At 32.2% G+C, this 15,335-nt stretch overlaps 1 protein-coding gene across 3 annotated transcripts in view; it reads left to right on the forward strand.

The window, feature by feature from the left end:
• The window catches only part of LOC124954881, a 49,315-nt gene that overhangs the window by 6,883 nt on the left and 27,097 nt on the right, over nucleotides 1-15,335 (forward strand). The window contains exons 1-2 of one of the 3 annotated variants that reach the window (XM_047508476.1): nucleotides 9,496-9,738; nucleotides 10,638-10,693. The exons of 1 other annotated variant lie outside the window; for it this stretch is intronic. In XM_047508476.1, coding sequence (XP_047364432.1) covers nucleotides 10,684-10,693 — 10 coding nt within the window. In that variant the 5' untranslated portion in view covers nucleotides 9,496-9,738; nucleotides 10,638-10,683. Of the gene's footprint in view, nucleotides 1-9,495; nucleotides 9,739-10,025; nucleotides 10,694-15,335 lie in introns of those variants that run through there. One more of the 3 variants, XM_047508474.1, reaches the window with a different exon arrangement.

Here is a 15,335-nt window from a genome sequence, read left to right on the forward strand (position 1 = left end):
AATCAATTTGTAAAATCATCCAGAAACTTTTGGTTCAATCTGTACAAATTAACAATATTTTTTATAAACTTTAAATGAGTAGAATTAATTGTAAACTTGGAATATATGAATTTGCATGTTTAAAGAGATAGTTAATGACGTAAGAACGATGAGCGTTGATAAAAAAAAAACCTTTTTGTTTAACAATTGTTACCAGTATTGTTACCAGTTTGTTAATCTTATAGAAAAAGAAAAAAAAAAGAAGAAATAAAAACTGCTTCCATATTTGTAAGATCGAAAAAGCGGTTACAGAGATTTCTTCTATACCCTGTCACCAATCAGCTGGTTACATCTATTTATATATCTGTCTGTCTTTAGAAGCTTTGAGTCGGAGTATATATATGTATGTACATACAGAGTATATATATATATATACGTATATATATGTATATATACGTATATACGTATTAATGTATAAACTTTTACGTTCGTGGTCAAAGCACGCTGCTCATCTTTCTGCCTGACCTTTCGTGACTGGAACACTTTGCATTTTTTTCCGGTAGCTTCTTTTTCTTAGCAACGACTTTATAGAAGCAGAGAATTGACGATGGAAAGTCCTAATTTATTCGGAGAAAATCGACTTTCCGTTTGCAATCATGTATCTTTTTGTTCGTTATAATAAATATGTCTTTTAGTTTTCTTTTCTCTCTCTTTCTCTCTCTCTCTCTCCCTCTGTTACAAGTAATTTTCTTTCAATAAGAAAATTTGGTACAGTGTTGTATATCGAGAACTATAAATATTATATCATTAAATATAGTACGTATATAGATATATAATACCATATAACGTATGTATTATTGATATTAAAAAATTAAGATAATAATAATAATAATAATAATAATAATAATAATAACAATAATCCAAGCTTTTAATGAAATATTATTATTTAATTAGCTTATGTAATAAAATAATAATATTACTGTGTATTAATATTTAACAAGTGTTTGATTTTGTAATTATTGGATTCCATAGAAAAAAAGAAAACAAAAAAAAAATAAAAAACAAAAACAAAATTGGATATTCTCTAGGTTCTAATAGAAAAGGATATACCATAGTACCATAATGCTTTAAGATTTACGTTCGTCTGCATTACTTGCTATTAGTGATTTTAATCGATAAGGGTGTGTTTACGATGTGCGATGACAGCGGTACGTTGCTTTAACCGTTAACCTCGCGTAAAGATATCCTAGAGACGTTTAGAAGTCTTACTGTATAAGTGATGATAGATGATATGCATTATTAAGCTTTATCGAGATATTTAGTAATGGATATCTTTTTGATTTTCTCAAATGGTTCATTTTATTGCGGAAGAAACAAAGGATTTTATTTATTTATTAATTCATCCGATTTCATATATATATATATATATATATATATATATATATATTCTAATTTGTAGATTAGTCAAAAGTAAAAATAATTAAAAAAAAAAAAAAAAAAAAAAAGATAGTAACGAATAGTTATCGTAAAAAAGTAAATTATTAATATACTAATTTTTTGAGTCACATTTATATATTTCCTACATAAATTAATTAATTCATTTTTTAAATTTAATTTGATCTAATGTAGATTAGACAAGAAGTAATTAATATTCTTGTGGTTTACATAAGGAGTGCCATAAATATATATTACTTTATCGAATTTCGATCTAATTTCTTCTAATTATATCTAATTTGTAAATTGAGTCAATATAAATTCATAATTGAACGCATCGAAGATGATTTAGAATTTGATTAGAGCATGCGATATAGTGACAATCTCTGAACACGATTAGCTGGTTCACACATACGTATACGTACACGTATGTATGTATAAAGTTTTATATATATATACACATATGTGTGGGATTTCCTCTTTCCAGTCAGTCTTCGGAAAGGATATCTGACGAAAGAAAAATAAGAATTCCAATGATAGGTTTAGCATGGAAGGAAATTTCTCTTTACGGAGATGTAATATATTCTAATAAATGAAGAAAAAAAAAAATATCGATACAGTAGGACACTAGATTCAGTTAGAATTCAGACGCTGATTGTCTTTTTCTCTTTCACTTGATCTTTGTTTCGTTGTGAGATACTTGATCGCTATTCGGATGTTTACATTATTAAGCCGTCGCCCTACACTTCACTTGTATACGCTACTCTCGCTTAGATACTCTCTATTTAAAGTTTTATCCCACTTGTCCCTTCGCATATCATATGTGTATATATATATATATATATATATATATATATACCTGCACGCACACACGCAAGTAGAAAAGTAGACCAAAGAGATCGATTTTCTTAGGTCGAAGACCTGATTCTTCCATTAGCAAGCTGATTTCTCGCGATGAAATTCTTTTCTAAACGATTTGATAATCAACTTCGAATTTTATTCGTTTTTGTTTTTTTAATGAAACTTCAATTGAAAAATCACATCTATAATCGGACGACGAATGACGTTAAATCGTATGTCTTATCGAATATATGCTGACGAAAGTGGCAACACATTAATCGCGCGTATTCGACTATTAATCATTTCTACTTAAACGACAACACATCGGTGAATGACGATGACTCGCAGAAAATCATAGCATTCTTGCTGTTATGCTATGCTCTATCTAAGTACCTACGTATTTCTTTATTATTTATCCTCCAGTCATTCGGGAAGTATGAAACGTTGATTCGTAACGATGTAACGCATTAATTTTACGTATATTTATCAATCTGTGTATTTTTTTACGTATTAAATTAAAAAATATATGACGTTTATTGAAAAACTGATTCATTCTGAGTAGAAAGTGTATTTTAAAGGAAGTAATTTTATCAAAATATTTTTTTCTCATAATACTTTCATCGTAAAATGCATAAAACGTAATTAATTTCTTTGTCCTAATCATTTCAATTTTGTTTACAATATTCATTGTAAAAATTAATTCACGTAATTTTTATTCGATATCAAATAATAACAAATACTTTTTTAATTATGATAACGATCGACATTCTTTTGTCTTTATGATACTTCATCTTTTCTTTTTTATCACATAACTTCTATAATTTCATTATCAGTAATTTTGTCAATTAAATTGCTCTGCTGCATTCTTTTTAAATAGATTTTTTTCTTTCAACCAAACAAGAAAGAAAATGAGGAAAGGAAGAAGAAAGAGAGATCGTAACTTTCGTAATGCTTCTTGGCGTGTGCAACTAGTTACCGAGACTACTGCAGTTATATAGGATGCACACGGTATTTGTGCAAGGCGAGTTTATCTTTCAAGTCATACGAGTTATTTAATAGGAGACACTTAACGCCGTAAACGATACCTCGGATACACTTTGTAGTTTATTAAAGTGGAAATAAATGTACGTGGCGTTCAACGGCACGCATATTTCCTGTATAACGCGTTAGAGAAATTGAAAAATGATACATCCTCTTACTTTTCTCTCTCCCTCCCTCTGTAGTTCAGCCCTTCACTACCAGCGAATGTTTCATGTAAAGCCACATTTTTGAAAATTTCAACATCATCTTATACATTTCCATCTGTCGAACTATTTCTTCATTTTTTATTTATTTTTATTCATTTATAGTTCCATTACGGATAAGTTTGTTCGTTTAGATTATTTTTTAATGCACGATTAAAGGGTGATCTTAATTCAAATTAATTATGCTCTTTTTCGAGAACTTTTCAGGCCAATTTGTATTCTCTTTCAAATTGTCAAAATAGGAGAGTCTTGCTTGTAAAACTGTAAAGCCTAACTAGTATTTAATTTAATTTAATTTAATTTAATTTAATTTAATTTAATTTAATTTACATAATTACTTTCAAACACATAACTAAGAGAGAGTGAGAGGGAGAGAGAGAGAGAAAAGAAAGTGAATAGAACTTGTCGGTAAATTATTTTCGATTAATTGATTATCAGGCGTCAACACATTTATTTTCTTCTTTTATTTTTTCTTGTCCTTCATCCTTTTTGGAACGTGCATCGATTCTCGTACGGGAAGAAACTCGGTGAACGCGGCGTAAGCGTGACACAATGGTTACGCGCTTACATCATTCGTTACGACAGCAAAGAAGACGATGTAACGCGAACGCGAACGTAAGCCATTGGCGAAAGGCTGATTCAAAGAAATTTTTATATAGATATAAAAACACGCGTAAATATATTATTCCGATTAAAATAATAATTACGAAATGTATATTTCTTCTTCTTCTTCTTCTTCTTCCTTCTATTCATTTTTATGCGTAAAGATATTCGATCGTAAAAAAAATTGATTACAGGTAATTTATACGAGATAGAAGCGAAAATTTTTTTTTAATTCGCTTTTTTTTTATCTATTATATTTGCAAATTATTAAAAATTGTTCATTATCATTTATATATTCCGATTGAAATAATAATTAGGAGACATATTATTTCCCTTCTCCTTCTGTTCGTGTTACCTCATCCTTTAATCTATACGATCATGAGAACAAAAAGGGCACATATGGGATTGTTTAAACATTGGAACTAACTATCCTCGGTTAGTAAGTATCTTTCTTTCCCTTTCCATGCTCTGATTGTACTTTTTTTTACAACCTTTACATTCCCTTTCCTAATCTCATCATTCTCTTCGCGAATAGATGAAGATTGAAGCGCTTGAATGTTAATCAACTTGCATCTTTTAGGCTCGAATCATCCAGACATTCAGAGTCTTATTAAATGCTACAATATTCAATATGTACATTATCAAGAATATCGACAATTGTATTTCACTTTAATAAAAATACTGTGATAACTCTAATCAACTAAGAAACTGGGCTTCTTGCGTCATTTATTTCGCAGAGTCATCCATATGTGGTATATGGTCTTTCGAGCGGGATATTGATAAATATCAGTGAGAAAAAACAGGACACTAGAGTGTACGTTGTCATAATCACGCGTATGCAAAACATTGCAAATCGTCGTTACAGTAGCACGCATCGCATGAAAAAAAAAAAAAAAAAAAAAAAGCGTTTCTAAGTCGACGTCGGATAGCAACGAAGGGATTTAACGTTGCGAATGACAGCGCAAGGAGGAAGAGATTTTCATGGCGGTCGATTCGATATCTATGGCGTTTGGTAAGTCTCCAATCACATTTTTATCCTTTTTTCCTCTGTCACTCCTAGACGATAGCACCGTCTTGATATCATGTCAAGGCGCGGAATCAATTCCGCGACTATCGCACAATTGCAAATCGATTTGGCGGAAAGAATTTTCGCACGAAGAAAGGGGAAGTTTCGAAGAATTGTATTTGAAAATCTATTTCTCGATTCGATGAGGTCATATCGATTCGCGAGGGATCAGAAGAAGAAGATGATCGACAACGAGCAAACAACAGTTTGCGATTTTACCTAAGGTCGAATTGTCAACGTTGTTCAGGCCTTTACGAAGTAAAGAACGGTATTCGTCTCGCGGCATATTTCATTCGTTTATATATAATGCTAGAGCAGCAAAATCCCAAGCATACAAAAGTTTTACTATTTGAAATCTTTACTCGGTGGTGAAGTCTAATGATTATCTGCCATGGCTTGGCAGATGTTTCGACGAAGATACGACAAGAGAACGATTGATCGTTAAAAGCGATCGTAAAGGTGATTTTCGATCTGCCCTACGTATTTAAGGAAAATCATACATCATTGCGATCGTTCGTCGAAGTACAAGCGCGAAATAGCCTTGAAAGCCTTGACTTGAGGCACGAATGATCTACTCGTGTATCACAAACAAACTTGACGTTATCACAAATCGAGAATGAGGAAAAAATCCTAAGATGTTTAAGGAAATGCAGGATTTAAGAGGTAGTTTGAAAGACATGTGTCATAAGATTCGAAATCATTCAAGTGAAGGTCGACGTGGCTATCAAAACATGTCTGCCGTATAATTAAAACTCTCAGACGTGCGTCTGAATTAAAAGCGCGTAAACGAACGTGACTCTCTAACATTTTCTTAGGAAATTTTCTCCAATTACTGTGGACATGATTTGAAGAATCTTATGTGAAGCGAATCATTAGATCCATAAATGAGTCGCAAGTTAATCGAAGTAACGATCGAGCAACGTCCCGAGATCATTGGAAAGACAAAACTTTGGGAAAATTGTCTGCGCGCTAATCAATACCTTGCTTCGCGTCATTGGAACCACTAATATCAAACGTAACTAGATTCCCCGCTATGACACGGCGCTCTTACCGACGGCTGTAAATTCAACTTCTAATAATGTATAATAAGCAGCTAATTGTCGAGTTAAGGGTTTTGACCACCTTAGGAATTTTAAAAAATCGATTTTTTTTTTTGCATTATTATTAACTTCGAAATTTTGCGAACAATTTAAACCATATCCGAAAAATTGACGGATTTATAGGTGTTTCTTTTAGGTAGTGCAGTCGGGCAGCTGCGAGCTGCGATGAGTCGCGTGATTCGATTCGTCGTACATACGTATTTGACCAGACGCTCATACCCGTTCTATTGTGTTCTTTTGTATGTATGCGAAATTCTAAACTTTGTCACCGTTTTTTTCTGCAATCAGTAACATTGTGAAACGCGATGCGATGCAACGGCGCCGCGAATTTCATTGAATCGCTTTTCATTAGTGATTTTGTGTGACTCCTACGAATCAACTAGTGCCAATTCTAGTCCTTTCATTGAAAATAAATAAAAAATAAAGGTATAAACAAACGAATTATTTTAGCACTCCAATTGTTAGGAATTGGTTTACGAGGAATAGAAAAATTTTTTGGATTTATTGAAAGAGATGTATCAATCGTTTTATGATACGCGTCATCGAGCACATTCACACTACTGCAGAGAACGTGTGAAAAATGTCAATGGGAAATTGCTGCGAAAGAAGAATAAAAATTAACAGCAGAAATAGGGAAAGATTTGATCATTTTTGAAGACAAAATTTGGCGCAAACGAGGCTTTTCTTTGCTTTGCGGCGTATCGACGATTATTGAACAAATTACTTGGGCAAAGTGATAGATTTAATGAAATTATATCTTCGTACTGCAAAGCTTGTGTAAATCGGCTATCATTGTTTGATGAATTTTGCATGAAAGTCGATAAGCAACGTTGCGATAAAGCGGAGATCGGTCTGCAAGGTAATACGAAAGACATTCGTCAAGCACGTAGAAAGGATTTCAAGATGTTTATTCTGCTGTTGAAGAAACATCGTATGGGCCAGGAATCGCTGATTAAATGTGAGCAAAGAAAAAAATCTACTTTATCACCCAAATAATCAGACCCTTACTTTCTTCTGCGTTTTTTTTGAAACAATGTTTTTCGATCTAACCGAAAAAAAACTAGTAGACTATATTATCTAAAAAGTAGCGTACGATTTTTCCGACGCGTTAATTAATTTATTTAATATTCATTTTTTTGTTATCAAATTTCCGTGCAAAAACAATATTTCGTTTAATCATCGCCCATTTCTCAAGATAAGAAAAAAAGAATCTGTACGCTACTTTATAGGCCACGATATTCATGAATAAGAAAGTAATTTTTTTGCTTGTTTTTTTTCTTTTTTTTTTTTTTTTTTTTTTTTTTTTTTTTTTTTTTATTCTTTCAGATGCACCATTACAGAGCTTTATTTTCGTACAGCGACGTGCGTTCCGGCGGAGGATCTCTACGGCGTTAGCTGTAGCGTCGTCATTTTTTAAATATTTATAAATAATTCTTGTATTATTTAAGGTATAAAGTACCGTGTGGCCAAAAATAAAAAAAATGTTCATTCGATACTTTTGAGTTTGTAAATTTTTAAAAATAAGCTAATTTTTGGATCGCTCCGAGTGGTCAGACCCCTCAAGACAACAACCGGTCAACTGGTATCGCTAAACGGGCCTTCGAAGAAAAGGGTTATACTTCTGAGAAATGAGTAGGCGATCGATACGTTCTCTTTCATTCAAATATCGCATGCAGTCGACGCAGGGACTGTCAATGGGGAGTTGCGTTTTGAAACGCGCTCAAACAAAAATATCTCACGTAAGAGGAACTCCCTTCGACGTTGTTTACACCGACAATGATAGAAAGTTAATCAGAGTCGCAAGAGAATAGAAGGAAATGCAGACAGTTTTAGTTGAAATCGAGGCAGTGCTTAATTTCCGACTCCTCCACCTCATTATCTGACGATCCTAACGATTATACCCTTGCTATTTCCTGATTGGAGACAATTACGCCGTTCTTTCGGAGTCTACATTATTAAATACCAAAGAAAACCGGTTGAACTGCTTGAACAAATAAAGTAGCATTTTTAAAAAAATTCATTACTCGGCTATCTCAACGAGTTGCAGCAACGAACCACATGGAAAAGCGAACATTACGCGTTTGCGCTTGGTAATTTGACGAATAAACGAATCGAAACAATGTACAACCTGGGCTCCGACGGCATCGTACGTACTGACGCGATCAAAACTACAACTCTTTTTCTTTCTTTTCTTTCTCGTTCTTAGATATACGTAAAATCATTCGATCGTAAAATTAATTGTAAGTAATTTATACCTGGTGGTAGAAGCGAGCAATAGTTTTTTAATTTCCTTTTTCTCTTTATTCGTACATGAATTATTTGAAATTATTCATTACCATTTTTAGATATCTATAATGATAAGTGTTTTTTCGTTTTTTACTTTGAACGTGATTTCGTTCAATCGCATCTGTATATATATATATATATATATATATATATATATATATATATGTATATACATTTTACTTTCCTTTTTAGATTTTAATAGAAATATTTTACGTTTCTTTAGATTTCTTCGAACAATCGACGGGTCCTACCGTAAAAATTATTTCTCTTAACAGAAATATTACAAAAATTAATTGCATATAGATTATTGATAAATCGATATATCGAAATTATTTTAATTTTATATTATCACGAAAAATCGAGGTACGGATAAAGATCTTTTCTCTAAACATATTACGTATAAAAATCATAGCAAATTCATATTAAACGAATATTGATTATCGACGAATCGAAATATTTATAATATTTTAACTTTCCACGAAGGAAATTCCAAAGAATTAACATTTTACTATACTACTTCCTTTTCGTTTTACCAATCGCATGAGTCATCGTCGGGGCCCGTTTCCGTCGGCTAACATAAGGCTTCGTAACGATACGAATATACATACACACACAACCATGCGACGCAACAAACCATACTAATACATACGGGTATAGCAATGCGACGAGTGGCGCCCTCGTTAGGAATCGCGAACACGATCTCACGCCATACCTCACGTTGTCTTCGTGACGCAAAGTGGCCGAGGAAACGTCTTATAACACCTTCGAATCAAATATATCGCGATCGAGAAATCACAGTGAAACGTCAATGAACCGAATGGAACGAGTATAAAGAGGAAAAAGAAATAAGTAATAATTTTAATAAAATATATAATATAATATATATATATATATATATATATATATATATATATATGTAATTAATACAAAAGATTAAATATAATAAATACGTATTGGTTGTCACATGCACGCGTCTGAGTCCGATCTTTAGAACGAACCAGTCAGGAAAGCAGCAAGTGTCTCTGGTGTATATATATACGTGTATGTGTGTGCGACGAACAGTATCGATCTACCGGCTCGAGAGATGCGCGTGCGTGGGTGTCTTTGACGCAAGGAGGACCACATAGAAGAGGGGCAGATTGTCGTCATTGCCGGCGTGTCTTTCGTGACGTATTCCGCGGTGCTGGTGAGACAGGGACATATAATATCAAATAATTTGAAGAAGGAAGAATAAATTCGGAGAGTGTATTATAATAGTGACCAATTGTATAAGTTTCGTGCTTCTCTTCAAAAGAGACAGAGAGAGAGAGAGAGAGACAGAGAGACAGACAGAGAGAGAGAGAGAGAGAGAGAGAGAGAGAGAGAGAGAAAGCGAGAGAGAAAAGAAGACTGAAATTCATCTTAATTCGTTATTTATTTCCTTTTCTTTTTTTTCCAATTTTTTTTTTTTTTTTTTTTTTTTTTTTTTTTTAATAATCCAAAAAACGAGAAAGAAGTGGAAAAGGAAGGATTGAAAAAAAAAAAGAGAGAAAAAAAAATAGAAAAAAAAAAGAAAAAGAAAAAAGGGGAAAAAAGAAGAAGAAACGAAGGACGCCCGGCATCGGTGACGTCACTGCATATTTCCTCTCTCTTTCTTTCTCTTTTTCGTCACTTAATAAGAGCGAGAACGAGAATAAGAGAGCGAGATAAATGCAGAGAAGCTTTAACCTTCTAGCTCGAGAACCGATCGATCGGGTGCGCGCGACGTACAGTACACAACGAAGCTCTTTTATCGGTCGGAAGAAAGTTTAAGGCCGTGCGGCAGCACCGATGGACAGGCGCCGTTCGTAGATTCAGGAAGCAAGGCGATTGGTTCGTGCACCGCTCTCGACCGTTCTTTGGCCCAATCGCCTGCCTCGTTTATTAACCCTTCCGGCCATTTTTGTTTTTGTTTTTGTTTTTGTTATCTTTCTCTTTCTTCCTCTCTTTTCGTTTCTTTTTTTTTTCCCCTCCTTTTTTTTTTATTTTTTTATTTTTTCAACGTCTCGCGAAAGGACCAATTTTATAATTATCGACAAAGAAAAAAATGAGTCTCCTGTCTTCCAGCATCGGCAGCGTTCGCTGCTTAGCGGATGAGGAAGCTGATAACAACATGCTTCAGGGTAAATCTTTCTTATTCATTCGATCTCTTTCTATTTCTTGCTTTGCTTTGTTTTTTTTTTTTTTTATTTTTTTATTTTTTGCTCTTTCATTATATTATACGCCAATCGAATCAAAACGATCGATCCGTTGAATGGTTCTGTCTGCTTTCATTGATCATTAGATCGCTAAGATCATATTTTATCAAAGAGGAACCTTGAGAGAAATTTCTTTTCTTTTTTTTGTTATTACTATCATTATTATTATTATTATACAGATTATACATTAATATACAGATATTTTAAGTCATACTCCCTATAGCAAAAAAATATAGAGATACTGTCCGAATATTAATGTGAGTAACTGATCTAATGTGAGATAATCTTTTGCATTATTATTATTATTTTCTTTATTTATCTCAGTTAATCATTCGTTAAATATCATAGACAAATATAGGAATCTTTTTACGTTAAAACTAGACAGAACTTTCCGACAGATACGAATATTCTGTAATTTATTAGAAATCGTTCGAAGAAATGTGTGTATGACATAAATACTTTGATTTTTTTGCGAAAAAATAATATTTGCGAGAAAATACGAGTAGGTTCCTATTTTGGTGGGAGATGGAGCTGAATCCTTGCAGAGGGAGAGAGACCTCGATCGATGTTGCTTCCCTTGCAAAGGAGAGGGAGATTTCCCCCTTTCCCCTCTCTCTCACTTACTCCCTTTTTCGACCTTTACGCGACGATTCACAAGGCGCATGTTCTCGCTCTCCTCCAAGCTTGGGTTTTGGCAAAGAGTGAGGGAAACGCGAACCTTATCGTTCAATACTCTCTTTTCTCATCATTCGTTATATTTCATCTAGATATTTACACATATATTACAATAATTCGAATCGAATTATTAAAAAAAATTAATTGAATCATTGTAAGTCGGATCTGTTTTAACGATTATAAATTTGTAACGTTAGATATATTTCGTTATATCATAACTAAATACACGTTCCTTATTAAATTTCCATTAGAATATATTATTCAATCTTATATTTACTTAAACGTTAAAACATCTAAACGAGACATACATACGTAATTAAAGATCGAAACGATCAACTCTATGATTTATTTCATTTGATAGAATTGGCCGAAATAACCTCTTATATGTCTCTATATATATATATATATATATATATATATATGTGTGTGTGTGTGTGTGTGTGTGTTGTTCATAACGAACGGTTCGCAAAAACAGGATACAAAGATTTCTTGGAATTTTTCCACGAGAGATTTCTACGAGGCTGTGCCTTGTAGGCTGTTGTCCTTGAATATATATTATCAATCAATCGTTGACTCTTGAACTAGTGATTACGAAGACTGCCGAGAGTTATCATTAATGTTACAGCTTAGCGATAAGCAATATTTCTCATTCGTTAAATATTATACGAACATATTTTTACGTATAATAGATCTAACACATTATATTATTTAATTCTATTAAGGGAGACCAGATACAGAGAGAGTGATAGAGAGAAAGACAAACAGAGATAGAGAGAGAGACGAAGAGAGAGAGAGAGAGAGAGAGAGAGAGAGAGAGAGAGAGAGAGATAACGTATTATCTCTCGAGAAAATTACATTACAGTTTTAACGACTTGTTCGATTAAATCTCAACAAGATTTTCTCGAACAAAAGTACATATTACATTGTATCTTGGATCGCATTTTACATATACCATAAATATTCATTTTTCTGCAACATACTATCATTAATGATTTTATATGCATATATAAAACGTAAAGTGTTTTATGAAAGGCAGGTATAAAAATCGTTATTAATATTTTATCTTTATTAATACTAGAGATACTTCTTATCGAAATGTTCTTTGCTTTGTGTTTTTCTCTTTTATTCAACAATCCTTTGTTTTTTTATATGTAGATATTTATAATTCCTGCTGATAGATTCTATTGTACGAATTGATGTCCGTGTATGTGCAAGTAGAAGGGGAATTCTATCTCGAGACGTAGCATCCGAGACGGATCGATAATTTTGCACCAATGATATTAACAGAATGTACGTTCTCTTTTATCATCCAACAATAGTTCTTTTTCTCGTTTACAGATATATTTGTTTCTAAGAAAATAGTACTATTTGGTGTAATACATACATTTTTATATCGTTTATTAATATGTCATTCGGAATATTAATAATTTATTTTTTTTGTTTTCTTTGAAAGTGACAGACTCGTGTATCATATGTATAATCTTTTTCTTCCTTTTTTTTTTTTTCTTTTTTCTTTTTTTTATTACGTATCTTTACTTTATTCTAGTATCACGAAAAGTTTTACAGTTAGACCAAAAATATAAATTAAATTATAGTGACTTAAAAGTATATTTTTGTAGATTGAAAAGTAAACAACCTTTCGCTTGATCTATTTGTCTTTTTATATTCTTTATCAAGGCCATAAATCAAGAGAAAGATCAGCATTGACAGCTTCAACATATCTAGCATAATTTATCACTTCAAAAATGATATAATTATTTAATATAAAATGGAAATTGAATTAATTATTTTACGAATTTGAGAGTAGATCTATTTGAAGCGTTATCCAGCCACGTTTAGCAGCTCTTTCCTGTTGAGACAAGCGTACCTAATGCTACGTGACGTTGGAAGGAAGTGGTTGAGCATATTTATGATTCCTTCTTGAGACTGGAGGCATACCTTCGGGGTTTACTTGCGATAAAAGTGGAAGTATCTAGGGCATGTATAATAAGGCATGCTTCGAACGTTAACAGTCTCCACCGTCTTGTAGAATTCATGCTGTTGTCGTTATTATTATTATTATTTCTTTTTTATTTTCAATACATCAGAAGAATTTCCAGGATAACGACAATTGAATAGCTTGCAATAACAATACACATTGATAATTATGTAACAATAATTATCAATTTTTCAACCTGTAAATATATTTTGAATGTCGATACAACTCGATTAGATGATCAGTTTTTATTTTCTTTTATTCTTTCAATTAAATTGGACAGACTTAGAATATTCTTAAATTCGATGGTATTAGAATCGATATAACCTGCATGGTCAAAGGACGTTGGTTGCCATGATACTCCCTTTGTTTCGGATTTCCTTCCCTTTTCGGAATTCCCTATAAAAACCTTCCTTCGTTGAAACGATCAATAATGATTGAGGACGATGATGCGTCATCCTTTCGTTATTCTTTTACTTAAATTTCTGATCACAAATTAAAATATCACGAATTAATTTATTATTATTCATAAGAAAATCAATTTCAATCTTTGTTTTTCATAAAGAAAAAGAAGAAAAAGAAAAAGAAAAAAATTAGTAATATCAATTTTTATTCCACAATTCTCTTTGATTTCTCTCACATAGCAATAAAGGAATTAAGATAGTTGATAAAGTTTATCTATTTAAAACGCGATTCGAATGTTGTACACATTTGTACTACATTCAACTAGTCGCCATTCGTGTCTCGTCGCGGGACTATTAGCTTAATAAGGAACTCGTAGGAGCGTTTAATGAAACCTTGCGTGAATAGGTATTAGTGCACTTATATTCGTTCGAGTTATGTATATCGTATGAGTTACGATCACTGCGAAATGATATATACCGATTGGGCAAATCGAAGATCTAATATAATTCTTCCTAGTATAATCAATTTCACGTTATAGGATAATTAAAATCGTACTACGATAACTTCTCGGATCCTTCAAGAATTCTTTTTGAATTTCTATTAGCCTGCGGCTTTAGACTTTTCATTGGAGGGACATTCATTTTATTCTTCCGACCAATGGTGAGAGAAGAGAAAGCAACCGGTCGCCGATAGGGATAAGAATTATTTTTTTTCTTTTTTTTTCTTTTTTTCTCCATTTTTCTTTCTCCTTTTTTCTTTCGAATCGGAAGGCTAAGAAAACCATCCAGAGAAACAAAATGTGGGTGATGTCAATGTCATTTCTCTGATTTATTCATTTTGTTAATATATACGTGTATCTTTGTACTGTATATTTCCGATAACATATAATAGAGAACAAATTTCGTTCTTCATAGAGAAAGCTATAGAAAGTCATTTAGTTGGGATATTTTTATGGGAAAATAACCCTTTGATAACAGTGTATATATATATATATATATATATTATCTGCAACTTACGTCAGATCTATGTATATATATATATATAGATCTGACGTAAGTTGCAGATAATGATGAGCTATTAAGTGACATTTAGTTTCGAATTTATTTCTAAACTATCGTTAACAATAATCATATTTAGCTATTATATAGTTTGACTGGTTTGACATCGTTTGTTTTTGAATGACTTGACAATAATAAAAAGTTATGTAACATTTCCATGACGTAACATTACGATAAAATACAATAGGAGATATTTAATTCTAGAATATAGTATATTTTAATAATATCTATTCTGATGTGACATTACATTTTATCATATTGCATTATAAAAATTTTTAATAAAATACAACGCTTATACGATAGCAATATTGCAGTGATAAAAATACTTTAAATATTTCAGATATATATATATATACATGTGTGTGTGTGTGTGTGTACCTGGTTAGAAAAATGTTAGAAAGGTATATGAAAGATACTCGATAAGTATAAAATATAAGTGAATGTTCATCCTCTC

The sequence above is a fragment of the Vespa velutina genome, chromosome 16, assembly GCF_912470025.1.
Source record: "Vespa velutina chromosome 16, iVesVel2.1, whole genome shotgun sequence".
NCBI lineage: Eukaryota > Metazoa > Arthropoda > Insecta > Hymenoptera > Vespidae > Vespa > Vespa velutina.